Source organism: Xiphophorus hellerii, chromosome 14 (assembly GCF_003331165.1).
Source record: "Xiphophorus hellerii strain 12219 chromosome 14, Xiphophorus_hellerii-4.1, whole genome shotgun sequence".
NCBI lineage: Eukaryota > Metazoa > Chordata > Actinopteri > Cyprinodontiformes > Poeciliidae > Xiphophorus > Xiphophorus hellerii.
This window is the reverse complement of record NC_045685.1, coordinates 27,427,565-27,443,492: the sequence shown is the minus strand read 5'-3', so window position 1 is coordinate 27,443,492 and position 15,928 is coordinate 27,427,565. Positions and strand designations below refer to the sequence as shown.

The 15,928-nt window shown below is 40.9% G+C and overlaps 1 protein-coding gene and 1 long non-coding RNA gene across 2 annotated transcripts; one reads left to right on the top strand and one right to left on the bottom strand.

The window, feature by feature from the left end:
* The first annotated feature begins 4,110 nt into the window (after window positions 1-4,110).
* On the top strand, window positions 4,111-8,533 carry LOC116732636 (selection and upkeep of intraepithelial T-cells protein 1-like). Its single transcript, XM_032582981.1, has 4 exons — window positions 4,111-4,219; window positions 6,049-6,411; window positions 6,495-6,584; window positions 6,675-8,533. The coding sequence occupies exons 1-4, from the start codon at window positions 4,168-4,170 to the stop codon at window positions 6,845-6,847; spliced, it is 678 nt and encodes a 225-aa protein (XP_032438872.1). The 5' UTR covers window positions 4,111-4,167; the 3' UTR covers window positions 6,848-8,533.
* Window positions 8,534-12,222: 3,689 nt separating this feature from the next.
* Window positions 12,223-15,356, bottom strand: LOC116732672 (uncharacterized). Its single transcript, XR_004341841.1, has 4 exons — window positions 15,230-15,356; window positions 14,538-14,820; window positions 14,241-14,457; window positions 12,223-13,837 (listed from the first exon to the last, which is right to left on the bottom strand). It is a non-coding gene; the product is annotated as an uncharacterized LOC116732672 (long non-coding RNA).
* Window positions 15,357-15,928: the final 572 nt, after the last annotated feature.

Below are 15,928 nucleotides of genomic sequence, written 5' to 3'. Positions count from 1 at the left end.
CGTAGGGACAGATACAGGAAATCCTTCCTGCCACAGGCCATCTCACTGTACAATAAAAGCTAAATCATTGTTCTGCACTAATCAGTCCGATTTTGCACAACTGCACTGTGGCACACTTGCTGTACATATATTTAAATATACATACTGTATCTGCATTTTTTGAATCTTTGCAAGGTCTGCTCTAAGCTGCTTTTTATATTAACAGCATGTGATATTTTATTTTTAGTTTTATTTTGTCTACAACTACTACTCAGTGGTGGTTGTTATTGTGTCTTGTCTCTATGCTGTAACTGCGAAATAATTTCCCTGCTGGGATGAATAAAGTACTTCTATTCTATTCTATTTCAGTTTATTCTGATTGAACCTCCAGAATCTCCCTGCACTTCTTACTGTCATGTTTTTAGTCTGAATGTGTAAGAAACTGCAAAGTGTGGATTGTTACAAGCATCATAAACATGATATTGATTTACTGTTTTCCTCATTTTTTCCAGTTGTTTTGTTTGTAAATGCAGACAAAATGCTCTGATTTATTTTAATATCTACTTTAGAACTCCATATATGTCATATTATTTTGCATAAAACCTCTTTATGACTAGACGTTTTAGTGATTTAAGATATCTCTAATTACATTCTGACTAGTCGAAACTCATCTCTCCTTGACTCCTGAAATTAAACCTGAATGGGAATCATTGTATAAGCCTCCTCTAATGAAATAAACATGCAGATTTACAGCGGAGAATCCTTCGTGATATTAGCTGTAAACAGAAATTTTGAGCTTTAATATTTATTCTACACATTTTTATATCATTGGAAAACATTAAGAATGTTTGTCATGTTTGTCCTTAATTGTTTTAAACCATATTAAAACAAACATATATTTCCCACCCCCTTCTTTTTTCCATTGTCAAACATTTTTGTAAAAGCTCCAGAGAGCCACTGGGGCAGCACTAAGGAGCTGCATGCGGCTCTGGAGCCGCTGGTTTCCGACCCGTTTATAGTAAACCCAGCTGTTTAAATGATGAGACGCCAGAGACAATATCAGAAGAGACTTGGAGATTTTTACTGATAAAAATCTGAACAGTCTGGTGAGTTTATTTAGCTTTGTTTTAAACAGTAAAAGCATTTTAAAAAATCAGTAAAGTCAAATTTTAGAAACAAAATTTTTGCACCAATCTGATAATAGTATAGCTACACGGTTCTGATTTGGTCTTTTCTAAACTTTTGTTCCTCATTTTGTGGTCAACTTGTTGCAGATGCAGCTGATTTTTGCTTTTAATCTTTTTAGTTTTGGACAGTTGCTATGATGTGTAACCATGGCAACAATGAGTTTTATTTTGTGGGGGGGTTTTTTACAATGGGAATTAGCAGGTTAGCATTAGCATCAACTCCATCGTCTCTCTTTTTAACCTTGTGAATTAAAAATGCAGCGTAATCCACCTAATGAAGGATGAAACTTTAAAGATGAACATTAAAGTTTCAATGCAATAAATTCTTAGTTTCATTGCAATAGCTGTACACACAACGCATAACGTGAGCATAATGTAAAAACGTTTACAACATAAAATAAAGGTTACAATCTTAAAAACAACTTTAGTTTAGGCATATGATCAAACAAATGCACAGTTTTTAAAAAACATAAACTTATTTACACAAAAAACATACATTGTGCTTCTATTAAAGATTCTGTTAGTAAGAGATTTTAACTCAGTTACAAATTCTTCAGTCTTTTGTTGTTAAGCCGCTGTTCGTAAACATACAAAGCAGAAAATGTCACTTCAAAATAAAAGCATCAAACTGGAAGTTAATCATAGATAAAACTAATTAAAGGCGATAGGCACCAAAAAGTGATACAAAAAAATAAAGAACTTATTTCAGAGCTAATTTGTACTTTTTTATTCTTTTATTGTCTTCGCTTTCTTTTGTATGTAATCTGGACTCTGAGTCTGTAATAAAATCTATCTATTTACAAAAACACTAACCCTCCACACTCTTCAGAAAAACCACATATTGTTTTGCTTCTGCTTCTTGACAAAATTCCCCAAAAACATGTAGAAATTGACCTTCATAAATTGCGTGTGGAGTACGTGTTCGTGTACCGCTTCAGGAAGACGGACCGAGACATGATGATGGACACGTACATCCAGAGGACGTCTCTGTCCCAGGACGGCCTGAGGCGAGGAGACGTGTCTCTGACCATCAGGAACGTCAGCCTGCAGGACCACGGCAGGTTCCGATGTTTCATCCCACGCCTCAGGATAGAAGCAGAACTTCTGCTTGTTGTTGGTGAGAAACGGGTCCAAACTGCAGGTTCTGATCCGGATCTGTTGGGGTTTTTTCTAGTCAGTCCTGTTATTGTTGCTGTTTCAGATCCAAACTTTGTTTCAACAACGACAACAGAGTCGGTTCATCCCAGAAACCTCATCATTCCGACGCCACAGCAGGAAACCGTGAGGAACGGTGAGTCAGCAGGTCCAAAACGTTTCAGAATCACTTGTGAACCTGAATGTTCCGTTTTATTGCTTATAATTTCTCTCATTTCAGATCGTCGCTCCAGGCTGCTGCGCTGTTTGCCACTTCATCTTTTCTTCTTCATTGTTTGCCTGAATTCAATTTCTGTCTTCCGCTTTAAAACGTTGAGCAAAAACAAGTAAGTTAAAAATAATACCTGGAACACATTCATGTGTTTTTTCTTCATCACATGTTTTAGTTCGTAATGTTTTCTTTGCTTCTCGCAGGTTTTCTGACGCTGCATCTCTGCAGAGTCCGACTCCAGCCAGCGGCTGAAGACGTGAATCCTGATCCGTCAGAGTCTGAATCTGCTGCTCTGCTGCTCATCTCTTCCTCAACTCTTCTTCTCCCTGGTTTTCCTGCAGTTTCTTCTTTTGACGCTGCAGGAATCTCCGCCTAGATTTGCCAACATGACGAGGACTCCAACAGATTTACGTCTGGAGAAGAAACGAGAACCGATCAAAAATCCTAGAAGTCTTCTTGAAGCGCTTCAGGTTTAGGATGAAATAGATCAGGACAAAACATCGACATCTGTACTTAATTTGAAGTGTTATTGAAAACAACCTGTTAAACTTAACAAGGTTCTTTTTATGGTAGCACTGGTTTACTGTTGTGATAATATGTTTTTTTTTTTGTTTGTTTTTTTACTTTACTCGACTATTTAAACCACAGGATAGTTTTTCCAATCTGAATTAATGTGCCTTAAACATTCACATAAGCAGGTCTGGAGATCAGATCTGCATTAGATGCTTTGTATATTTTACTTAATGAATGTTTCATTTTACCAGAAAATGATGCTTATTTATAGAAAAGTAGAAACAGAAAGTTGAGTTTCTGTTCAGGTTTTTAATCCTGAAGAATATTTAACTGTTTAAACACTTAAAGTTCTTTAAAAAAAATAAAAAATATATGTTACATTTCAATTGACACGAGCAGCTAATAACTCCCTCTGTTCAATATGAACATTAAAGATTTTCATGTCATGAGGAAAACAATTTTATTTAATTCTTGGATTATCCACATGGGGGCGCTAGTTAGTTATACATTTTTATTACATATTTTTGTCGATGTGAAAAATAAAGAGAGCAAAAACTCCTCTCACTCTAAATGGTTTCATATTGTTATATTTTAGTGCTGTTTTGTTTATTCTCTATAAATAATTCATGGTTGTATCTCACCTGAATTTAACTTCACAGGAATGTTTTATTCTCATACAAAATGTAGAAAAATATTCATTAAATTGTTTTATTGACACTTGCTATATTTACAACCTGCCTGGGTATTTTTTTTTTTCTGTTAATAAAAAGGTTTTTGTGTAATAAATTGTGGTTCATCTTCTATCAGCATGACTGAGAAAATCCAGCCAGAGATCAATCTGACTGAAACTTTATTAAAAATATTTAACTTTTAGATTTAACTTTCGACCTCTTTAAAAAAACTGTAGCTTTAAAACTAAACAAAAAACTTATAAATGTGTTTTAACATTTCTTGCTTTAAATGTTAAGCTTCATGCTTTCAGTAATTTGATTACAGTGAGTTGCCACTCACAATATGGCGGCCGCGGTGACGTAATTTCCGGGCGTTGCTGGGAAACCACAGTTATAAGTTTTCTAACTCTCAGGTTCCTCTAGTCTCGCCTGGACATGCTCCTGGTCGCTGATGTTTTCATCGTGGATTTTTACCTTCTGCTTTTACTGGACTTTGGTTCGCGGTGAGTTTCTGCTGCTGCTCAATAATAATAATAATAATAATAATAATAATAATAATAATAATAATAATAATAATAATAATAATAACTGTTTCTGCGGTGATAAACAAACAAAAAAAGTTTAAATTTGTTTCTAAGTGGAGCTGAATGTAGGATTATGTGTTTTTATAGTTTTATAACTCTTATGTTTTTCACATTAATTGGATTTTAAAGTTTTATTCAACAGCTTCCATCAGAAGGCTGATGACATATTTCACTGGCTGGTGTAACTCTTAATCGCGTTTATATGAACCTTTATCATAATGACTTAAATTATTATGATAAAATCCTATCTCACATTTAAGTACTCATGTTAAATACTAATATGTGTTTCATTGTTCAAAATCAGTCATTTTAATTTGATTTAAGCAGTTTTACTTTTACTATGATGATGCCTTTAGGTACTTTACAGAGCAACAATAAACAAAATATTGGGGAGTTCTCCAATATTTTGTTCTCCAATATGTTGAATTGCCTGTCAGGAAACCACAGACACGCTGAAAACCTCTGAGACATTTTGTGGGTTTTTTGTTGTTGATGTTTTTACTGTGACTGATGATGAGTTATCACAAAACTCATCATCAGTTGATGTTCTCACACCTGTGGTTTGGTGTTGAGTCGTGAATCACATGTGATTCATGACTCAACAACAAAATATATGCTCAGAAAGTACCAGAGTTATTGTTGCATGACTAAAACTAGTCATACAAACTACATTATTATTGCAACTTTTATTATTTCAGTAATTGATTTATTATGACCTTTTCAACCCCTTATCTTATTAATCATATTAATCAATCAATCCCTCCATTTTCTTGTCATTCTGTTCTTTTTCGCGCTAATGCAGAATTATGAGTCAAAAATATTTAGTTTAGTGAAACTAACTGCAGCCAGCCCTTAAGTGTGACATCACCTGAGAACTATGTGTTGTATTGGTGTCATAATAGATGTTGCTGATGTGGAAATGATATTGTAGTTCAATTGTGGACACGACTGACCATAATGATGGTTCGGATCAGTGACTGACTGGCTTACAGGAACTGAGTTGGACCGGGTCATGGAGAGGAGCTGTTACTCAGCCGTTTGGACCAGATTCTCCATGGATTCACTGAGGAGGAATCTGACTGCAGTGACTCAGTCTGAATCATTGATTATCTGGAGGGGAAGCTCATTAACATTCTCTGGAAACACACAGCTGCTTATATTACAAACTTGCTGGAGGAAATCCAACCTCCGGGTACGTGTCAGTTCACACAGATGGATTGTGTTTCCTTCTGTGGGGTTTTCCACTCTTGGGAAAACTACTCTGAAGTTTGTCAAATACTGAGAAGTTTCAGGGTTTTACTTTAGTTTCATGATCATCCATCCATCCATCCATTTTCTGTTCACCCTTGTCCCTAATGGGGTCGGGAGGGTTGCTGGTGCCTATCTCCAGCTACGTTCCAGGCGGGAGGCGGGGTTCACCCTGGACAGGTCGCCAGTCTGTCGCAGGGCAAACACAAAGACATACAGGACAAACAACCATTCACACACACACACACACCCCTAGGGAGAATTTAGATAGACCAATTAACCTAACAGTCATGTTTTTGGACTGTGGGAGGAAGCCGGAGTACCCGGAGAGAACCCACGCATGCACAGGGAGAACATGCAAACTCCATGCAGAAAGACCCCGGCCGGGAATTGAACCCAGGACCTTCTTGCTGCAAGGCAACAGTGCTACCAACTGCGCCACTGTGCAGCCTTCATGATCATATTTATGAAACCTAATAAAATCTTCCCTGTGCTTCCAGGTGGCCTCCATCTAATTGGTTCGTCTCAGCCAATCGTAGCTGCTCCTGGAGATGACGTCGTCCTCCCGTGTCGGGTGGATCCTGAGTGGGACGCCGTGGGGAAGACGGTGGAGTGGTCCCGACCGGACCTGAGGCCGTCCGGCCCTCAGAAGCGTGTGGAGTACGTGTTCGTGTACCGCTTCAGGAAGACGGACCGAGACATGATGATGGACACGTACATCCAGAGGACGTCTCTGTCCCAGGACGGCCTGAGGCGAGGAGACGTGTCTCTGACCATCAGGAACGTCAGCCTGCAGGACCACGGCAGGTTCCGATGTTTCATCCCACGCCTCAGGATAGAAGCAGAACTTCTGCTTGTTGTTGGTGAGAAACGGGTCCAAACTGCAGGTTCTGATCCGGATCTGTTGGGGTTTTTCTAATCAGTCCTGTTATTGTTGCTGTTTCAGATCCAAACTTTGTTTCAACAACGACAACAGAGTCGGTTCATCCCAGAAACCTCATCAGTCCGACGCCACAGCAGGAAACCGTGGGGAACGGTGAGTCTGCGGGTCCAAAACGTTTCAGAATCACTTGTGAACCTGAATGTTTTCAGTTAACTAATTTGGACTTTTTTGTTTCTGTTTCAGGTCATTGGACCAGATTCCATCTTTGCCTAATTGTTTTTTTCATTCTTCATCATTTGTCTGGGTCCGGTTTCCTTTTGCGTCGCAAGAAAATCCAAACAAATACAGGAAGTCAAATTTGGACCAGTCTCCATGGAGACATGAGGGAATTTGACTTCTTCAGAAGTCAAATTTGACTCAGAAGTCAAATTTCATAATATATTTTTATGGAGAGAATATATTACTTTCATGCAGAATATATTGAAAGTAATATATTTTCCAAAATATATTCCGTCTCCGGGTAAATGTACCTGGAGACGGAATATATTTTCTACGCATTTTTTTACACTGTCACTACGTGTTATGAGACATGTAATCTGTAAAAAAGAAAAAAGCTCCTCTGCTTTCTCCCAGTGATAACTAGAAACAACCAATCATTGCCAGGAGGCGGGTCTTAGCGCTGTCAATCACCCTCCTTGCTTTCTGAGTTGAGAACTAAACATTTTATTTTAATATTAACTCATTTTATTATTTTGCAAGTAAAGGCCTCAGTACTTCCTGTCTGCTGGTCAGAAGGTTGGTCACTCTGTCACAAGTCGGCCATGTGTTGATGCTGATGGCAGGAACTTCCTTCCTCCAGAGGTCAGCAGGTCAGGACTGCAAGTCGCCTCATCATCACTGCGTCTCCATCTGGAGCTGTTCTGCCTGGAGACGAACTTATAATAATGTTTAGTCAATATGACTGCGTATGTTGTACATTTCAGGTTTCTGTTATTATTCACTCCAAGAAACAGTGAACTAATTTATTTTATTATTGTTTTTAGTTGCTCTGGTTCCGTTTTCAGTTAAATTTATTCTGGGAATTAGTTTTTCTTTTCTCTGTTTCATCAGCAAATATTTAAGTAGTTTGACTCTAAATGGAAACATTTCATTCAGATTTAAAGCTGAACTCTTTATTCTGTGGTTTGTTCTTATTGTTGCTCTTCATTCAGTTGAAGGCTTTTTATCGCCCAAACCTTCTGATCAACACACTGATCGGTTCTGCAGAGGAACCGGTTCTGTTCACAGACCAGAACCTGAACCTACTTTAGCTGCTTGGATTCGGATCAGGAACAAAGTTTGACATTTGATTGTCGCAATTGTTCAAAACTGAATGAGTGAAATGTTTACCAAGTATCACTGTGATCAGTTTTTTTTTTGTTAACGTTTTTCCAGACTTAAGGCTGCGTTCACATTGGGTTTTTTTTTTTTTTTTGACGTAATGCGACCTGCATCCGATCTTTTTAAGACAGTCTGAACAGCACAGGTCGGATTCTTTTCGAATGCGATGCAGGTCACTTGGGTATCCGTTAAGTATCCGTTTCAGATGCGATCTAAAGTCCAGGTCACGTTCACCTGACCTGAACGTCACTGATATTCGACAAACGTCACTATTCTGCGTCCTGATACTCGCAAGCAGGAAGAATAACAGCAACCATGATGGACGTAATGAGGATTAAGTTGCTAACCTGCTGCTCCGGTCGGACAACAACTTCAAATATGTAAACTATGCTCCACTGTTAACATCCATGTTTACTTCAGCAAACACTGAGCACTTCTACTTTTTATGGCCATTGGTAGAACGCTGACGCTATTGCGCCCTCTACTGCGCAGGCGGGACACTTTCAGGTCCTTTGCCCGTTCACACTGCACAAAAAATCAGAATTGGGTCACTTCAGGCTGCGATGTGAACGCAGCCTAAGATTTTAATGTTTGTTTTGCTGATTTCTGATCAAACGTTGACTGAATGTAGACGGTTTTGCTTTTTTATTACTGTGAATAAAAACTTTAATGAAAACAACAACTAAAGTTATTAAAGGGAATAAATACGTTTTTTAATCTAACATTGGGTTTTATTTTTTAAAACATGAAGTTTTGTTTAGAAACCAGAACCTGTTTGTGTTTCTCTGTGTGAAAGTTCAGGGTTTGAAAACATTTTCAGTGTTAAATCTGATAAAATAACTGAATTGAGCAGCGGTTGAAGCTGCGACGCCTCAGATACGTCCGACATCAGAGCCACGCCTCAGACTGAAAAAAACAAAAAGCCGCTTTTATTGAACAGCTGACTTTTTATTTCTGACCTCTTTAGTTTGAATGTTGAATAAATTTTAGGTCAGAAAAATCTCAATATTACAGGATTTTTATTTATTTAGCTATTTACTGCTGATGTTAATAATATTAAATATTTCAGTGATTTATGTTTTGTTTTGGTTTTTTAGCTCAGAACTTCTACAGTCAGTCTGTCACTGTCTGGTTCTGAGTTAAACTGGACCCAGCAGAACCTCAGCTGACCCAGTTCTGATGGAGAACAGACTTGACTCATTCTGCAATAATCAAGCCTGCATTTAACTTTACTTGTTTTACAGATTTAACTACATTTGCCAGCCAAATGATACCAAGTATCCAAACAGCTGAACAGAATAAAAGCAGAAACTCCACAGACTCAGAAACGACAGCTTACAGAATTTACTGACATCAATTTTTCTGTGAAACTGTAACACGACAAACAAAGGAATACATATAAGTATCAGTGCTGCAGTAACAATGTCAAAATCACTGCTTACACCATTTTGATACACAGACTAGTGGTCTTAATTAGCTTAGCAACAGGCCAAGGTCTTAATTAGCTTAGCAACAGGCCGAGGTCTTAATTAGCTTAGCAACAGGCCAAGGTCTTAATTAGCTTAGCAACAGGCCGAGGTCTTAATTAGCTTAGCAACAGGCCGACTTTACTACAACATAAAAATACATAATTTCTCTACAAATGAACGTGTCTAACTATTCGCATATGTGATTAATTCAATTTATAACACAGATGATGCTTAGCGGGCAGGAAAACAACATAAGCAGGGCTGAGGAAACTGCTGCACTTCTACTGCGTTTGACAACTACCAAGAATGGCCACTGGATGGCGCTGTTTAACAAAAATAAGTTAGAAGCACAGCAGTGAACATAACGTTCATATTCAGTAATCTGGCTGAATATGGCAGATTAACGTCGCATTTTAAAATCAAGAACCTTTAAGCAGGTTTTAAACATTTTTATTGTGTTTTTCCTTTACTGATGCAGTAAATTAATCTACACGTATTTCTGTTAATTATCAGAATTAATAAAGCAAATAAAAATAAAATAATTAATTTTGTTTATTCCATCAATTATTATTATTATTATTTTTATCTTTCTTGAAGCATCGAAGCTGGTTTTAATTCATTTGTTTCTCTTCAAGGAACCGGACTGAGGACAGAGTCAGTCTGCAGCCCATCGGTTCTGATCAGGTCCAATCAAATCGAATCGGTTCCAGAGTAATTTATTGATCCCAAACGGAAATTAAATGTTGTAACTCATTAAAGGGTTAGATGGAGACGACAGGAAGGAGACGACTGCTGCAGCGGACTATTGAACCTGATCAGAACCAGAACCAGACCTAGACCAGTGGACATGTCCCCCTGCAGCAGAGTCCACCGGAGGGCGTCCTCCTGTCCATTCAGTCGGTTCTGATCCGGTTCTGAACCAGAACCAGAGCAGCAGGTGAGGCACTGCCAGCCGAAACCAGAGATGGTATCGGGTCAGGACAGAACCGGGTCTCACGTTTTTGATTGATCAGACAGTAAAAACAAAACTGTCACCACGGCAATGGCGCATGTTGCTTCCTGTTTGTCTCCATGGTAACCTGGTAAAATGTGCCTGGCCCCGCCCCCTGCTGCAGGTTGCTGTTGTTTCTGTTGCTGTTTTTTCTGGATGAGTCTGGAGACCAACTGGACAACCGGAATGGGGGACAATAAGTCAGGTTAACTCAGGTTAACTCAGATTAACTCAGATTAACTCAGATTAACACTGTATATCGTTGTTCTGGGCAGATTGTCGCTCAGTGACGCCGTTTATCAGCCACTCAAAGAGCCTCACATGAAAACCAGAAGAGTCAAAGTTCAAACCACCGACAAACCGTTTTGCTGCAGAGAGAAAAACAGAGACGTGTTGAAATAAAGACCAGATTTTCTGATGATCCGGTTATTCTGGGTCAAAAGGAACTCAGTGTTTCAGCTGTAAAGCAGTTTACTAGAAGTTTGTTCCAGATCTGTGGTGAATAGAAGCTGAATGCTGCTTCTCCATGTTTGCTACATGCTACATGCTGCTAGCTACCTGCTGTTAGCTACATGCTGCTAGTTACCTGCTGTTAGCTACGTGCTGTTAGCTACATGCTGCTAGCTACCTGCTGTTAGCTACATGCTGTTAGCTACCTGCTGTTAGCTACATGCTGTTAGCTACATGCAGCTAGTTACCTGCTGTTAGCTACCTGCTGTTAGCTACATGCTGTTAGCTACATGCTGTTAGCTACATGCAGCTAGTTACCTGCTGTTAGCTACATGCTGTTAGCTACATGCAGCTAGTTACCTGCTGTTAGCTACCTACTGTTAGCATGGGGAGTCCTGGGATGGAGCCTTGAGGAACTCCAGCTGGTTCTGGTCGTGGAGCTTCTCTCTAACATTTAAGATTTATTTTGGTTTCTACTATTTCTGACTGAGAATGTTTTTGCTGTTTTTTTTCTGTTCAGCTTGTGGAAAAGTTTTCTGTCAGGTTTGACACCTATTAAAGACAAATTAAACAAACACAGGAAAGACAAGAGAGTTAGATTATTTTTATCTCGCGAGGAGAACGGACAGAGACGCGTTTCCAGTCACAAATCTCCAACCGCTCTGAAAACACATTTGTCAGCTCCTCTCTTTTATTACTTTTATTACATCACAGAGAACATTGCAGCTCTAAGGGGTGGGGGGCAAAACACTTCATCACTGAGTTGCAGTGCTAATGACAATCACTAACTTGTTATCTTGCACTAGATTATTGTGTTCCAGACACAGAGTAAAACAGAGCAAGTTGTACGTCTTCACAGCGACAGTTTTATAGCCATCTAGCAGGTCAAGGATGTCGAGGTTTCTGCTGAGCGATAACCTGTGAAAACGGTTCTCTGTTCTTCCTCAGAGGCTTTCTGAGAAAGGAATCAAAGTAATTCAACAACACCGAAACTTTCTTTATGCTAAGATGAAACAAATAAAGGCAAATAAGACAAGAACATTATAAAGGCACATGAAACAACAAATATTTGATAATAATATATACAATTTACCTAACATTTTCACATCCCAACAGTTTGAGTTATGATAAATAAAGTTTATATCAAGCTAACACAGAAAGGACAGAACTTTCCTTCTGACCCGACCGGGGAAAGTTTTCACACCCTGATCCCGACCACAGGCTCTCTAGGGTCAGTGAGATGACCTTTGACCCTCTCTGCTGAACTGATTTAATTCAGACTCTTTGGAGGTTTTAGGAGCAGGCGGTCCGGCTGCAGCACTAGACTTTGACTAGGCCACTCCAACACCTTGATCTGGTTAGATTATTTTAGATTTATAATAGTATAAAACAGAAAACCAGGACAAATCTGTAAATATGTTTCAGTTTCTGTCTGAACATTTCAGATTATATTGATGAAACTTTAATTGATTTGATTTGATAAAGAAAACAAGGGAAAAAATTAAACTTTAAATGTTTTTATTGATCAGAAACATTCAGGTAGTTTCAGTTTTATCAACAATAAAATCATTACTGCAGTTTTAGAAATGAAGCCGGTTCTGCTGGACAGTTCTGATCATGTGACACATTGAGCCAATCAGAGAGCAGATCCAGGACAGAGTGGGCGTGGCTTCAGTTCCTCAGCGAATCGGTTCTTCACTTCATTCAAGTGTTTGATCAAAATAAATAAAAACAATGAAATATTAAATAAAACACTAAAATAAAAGTAGAAACACATAATAAATAACACATGATTCAAGGTCTCACTTTCTCAAGACAAGAACTGAGTTCCAGAACAGAACCAGTTATCCCAGTAAACCCAGTAAACCCTGACCATCACCAAGGGAACTGTCTCTCTAGTTCCTCCTCAGCCTGACGCTGCAGGTGCATCATGGGAAATGTAGGCTCCACAGCATGTGCTGCTCTATGAACTTTGACCCCACAGCTTTGATCTTTTTATTTCTAATATGAAGGAAATATTTCTGACTATAATAATAAAAGTTTAACTTCCTGCTCTTTTTTTTTCTCTCAAATACTTTAACGCCAAACTAAAGTAATCAGATTACTTTTACTGTAGAATCAAACCCAGAAAAACTTTTCCTGTTTGGCTGAAAGTTAACGAGGAATAAATGTTCAACTAACTGTGTCTACAGCTGGATGTTGACCTTTGACCCCATCAGGAATAACTGCTGTTACTGATTAACATGAACAGAACCTCCAGCGTGAGGCTAGCAGGGTCAAAGGTCATCTACACTGATGATAGAGACTCAGCATGTCAAACAAGAAATCCCAGTTTGACCTTTGACCTCCTACAGAGACCACCAGCCTGGAGAGGGAGAGGTTCACCCGGGTTCTTCAGACTGCTGAGGAGAGTTTCTACCAATCATGATCTATCTATCTATCTATCTATCTATCTATCTATCTATCTATCTATCTATCTATCTATCTATCTATCTATCTATCTATCTATCTATCTATCTATCTATCTATCTATCTATCTATCTATCTATCCTGTGATGATGTCATCTTGTGATGATGTCATCTTGTGATGATGTCATCTTTTGACGATGTCCTCTGAGGTTTCACTTCTTGTTTGTGACCACTTCCTGTTTCATTCGCCACTTCCCGTTTGGTCTGGACCATAGAACTCTCTCTGAGTCGTGGACCGGGCCCAACCGGGTCAGAACCAGCAGAGTAACACATCTGAACTGTCCTCAAATCACACCTGACCGATACAGGAAGTGATGTCACAGCTGTTCGGACTTCTGATTGGCTAACCTGACACGTACCTGGCTAACCCTAACCTAACCCTGTCCTAACTCTACCTGACCCTATCTACAGCCACACCTGGGCTCTTAGGGGGCGGGGCCACAGCAGGTAGCTGCAGCAGCGTCTGAGCTGAGAGGAGCTTCGTTGTCTGTCGTTCTAGTCAGACTGGAACGGCCTGGTGAGGGGGCGGGGCCTCCTGCACAGGTGAGCTGGTGTTCAGGGGGAGGAGCTTCACGAAGCCCTCGGTCCTGCGGGTCTTCCAGATGACCAGAACCAGGAGGAGAACGACCGCAAGCAACGATGAAGACCTGCAGGCAGAGGAACCGTTAGGAACATGGCAACCCCAACATGGCAACCCCCACTGACCCAGCCAATTAGAAGTCAGACTGATGCAGCATTCAGCCAATCAGAGTTCTTCAAACAAACAGAAGCAGAACCATGCTGCAACAAGCTGGCCAATCAGAGACCAGGACTGAACCACCAACCACCTGATTGGTGGAAACCATCCTGATCCACAGCAGGACCAGAAAAAGGATCAGAACCAGGACCAGAGCCAGAACCTGGACCAGGACCAGAACCAGGGTCAGTGTCAATGCCAAGTTCTGGTTCTGATCCACTGATCCAGGTTGTGAGACTGAAGTTTGATAATCAGCTGCTGGGTCTGAGCTGCTAATGGACCAGAACCGATCGGCTAACATGAGCAATACTTACGTAGCACCGAGTCCGATCCAGATGGAGGCAGAAGAACCTGAGGACATGAGAAGCAGGAGGTCAGAGGTCACAGGAGGTCAGAGGTGAACAGTCAGCCCCTTCCTGATGGCGCTGATCTTACCTGCCATCTGGACCGGTGCTGGTACCGATGTGGTTCTGTTCATGCAGACAGAGTTGGTATAGGCAGAACATGGAACCACGGTCTGCTGGAGAGACTCTGGAGGACACAAGGAGACAGAACCGAGTCAGGACCAGGACCAGAACCAGGACCAATGGGTCAGCAGCAGCTTGTCTCACCTGAACAGTCGGTGCAGGGAGAACATTTGGTTCCGTATCCGACTCCGTCCCGGGCCGTGCAGTTCCTGGTCACATAGTAACCTACAGGTCAGAACCAGAAGCAGCACCCTGCATCATCATCATCATCATCATCATCATCATCATCATCATCATCATCATCATCATCCTCATCATCATCATCATCATCATCATCTGTGCTTTACCTTCTGGACATGGCTGACAGATCAGTTCTCGGTAACTGAGCAGAACTTGGGCCCAACATCATCAGCAGAACCACACCAACCTGGAAACAGAACCAGAACCAATGAGAAGCGATCAGAACCAGAAGCAATGAGAACCAGAACCAGCCTGTAAGTCAGACTCTCTCTGTGTTTTTATCTTTAACCTTTAGAGTGTTTTCTGCAGTTTTCCGTTGCCTAGCAACCAGAGGCAGTTACCTGCATACCTGGGTAAGCCCTGCCCCTCTGACTCGGTATGAACCCATAAACACCGGACAAGATTAAAATCAGTAGAACTGGACCAGAACCAGAACCAACTAAAGGTCCGGACCTCCAGCTGTCCTCCTGTCCTGGACTAGAGTCTGGACCTCACAGGCAGCTGAAGGCTGCAGACCTGCAGCTCTCTTCGCTGAGCCTGATGACTGTTCTGGTTCTGGACCGGTTCTGAGCTGCTGGTACCGCTCTGTGTCTCACCTGCAGTTTGTCCATCCTGTTGGTCCAAAATCAGAATTGGAGCGTAGAGAACTGAGAGACGGAGGATCAGAGACGGAGGGAAACAGCAGTGAAGGAGGCAGCCTCCAGGCTCCATAGATAAACAATGGCCACGTAACCACGCCCCCTGTTCGAGTGACCACGCCCCTCTGTCCTACAGGACCCGCCCCGTTCTCTCCCAGGAAGAGCCATATAAGGGCGCTGAGGGGTGGCGTGTCCTGTATCGGTCACTTCTGCTGAAACTCTTCTGCCCAGGTTGTGTTTGTCTTCTGGACATTTCCTCTCCGTCCCTCTGGACCACCAAGGTCCAACCTCTGAGATGTCCAATCATCTGTCTCCATGCAGGCGCTGGCCGGGTTCTGATCTGTAACATTAATCGTTGACAGGAAGTCCAGTTCTCTGGTCGACCTGGTCCGCAGTTCCTCCAGAACCTCTAATGGATTTCTAAATGGATCCATTAGAGATCCATTTAGCTAAAGATTCATCCGGAACCGACCCAGCAGCACTCAGAGATGGAGCGAACAGAACCTTCAGAACATCCGATCAACAGACAGAACCTCCAGCTGCAGAACCGGACCTCAGCTAGACCAATCAGAACCGGGTCAGAACCGGACTTCAGCTGGACCCATTCAGAAAAAAATCAGAACCAGACCTCTGCAGGACCTATTGGGTAGCACCATC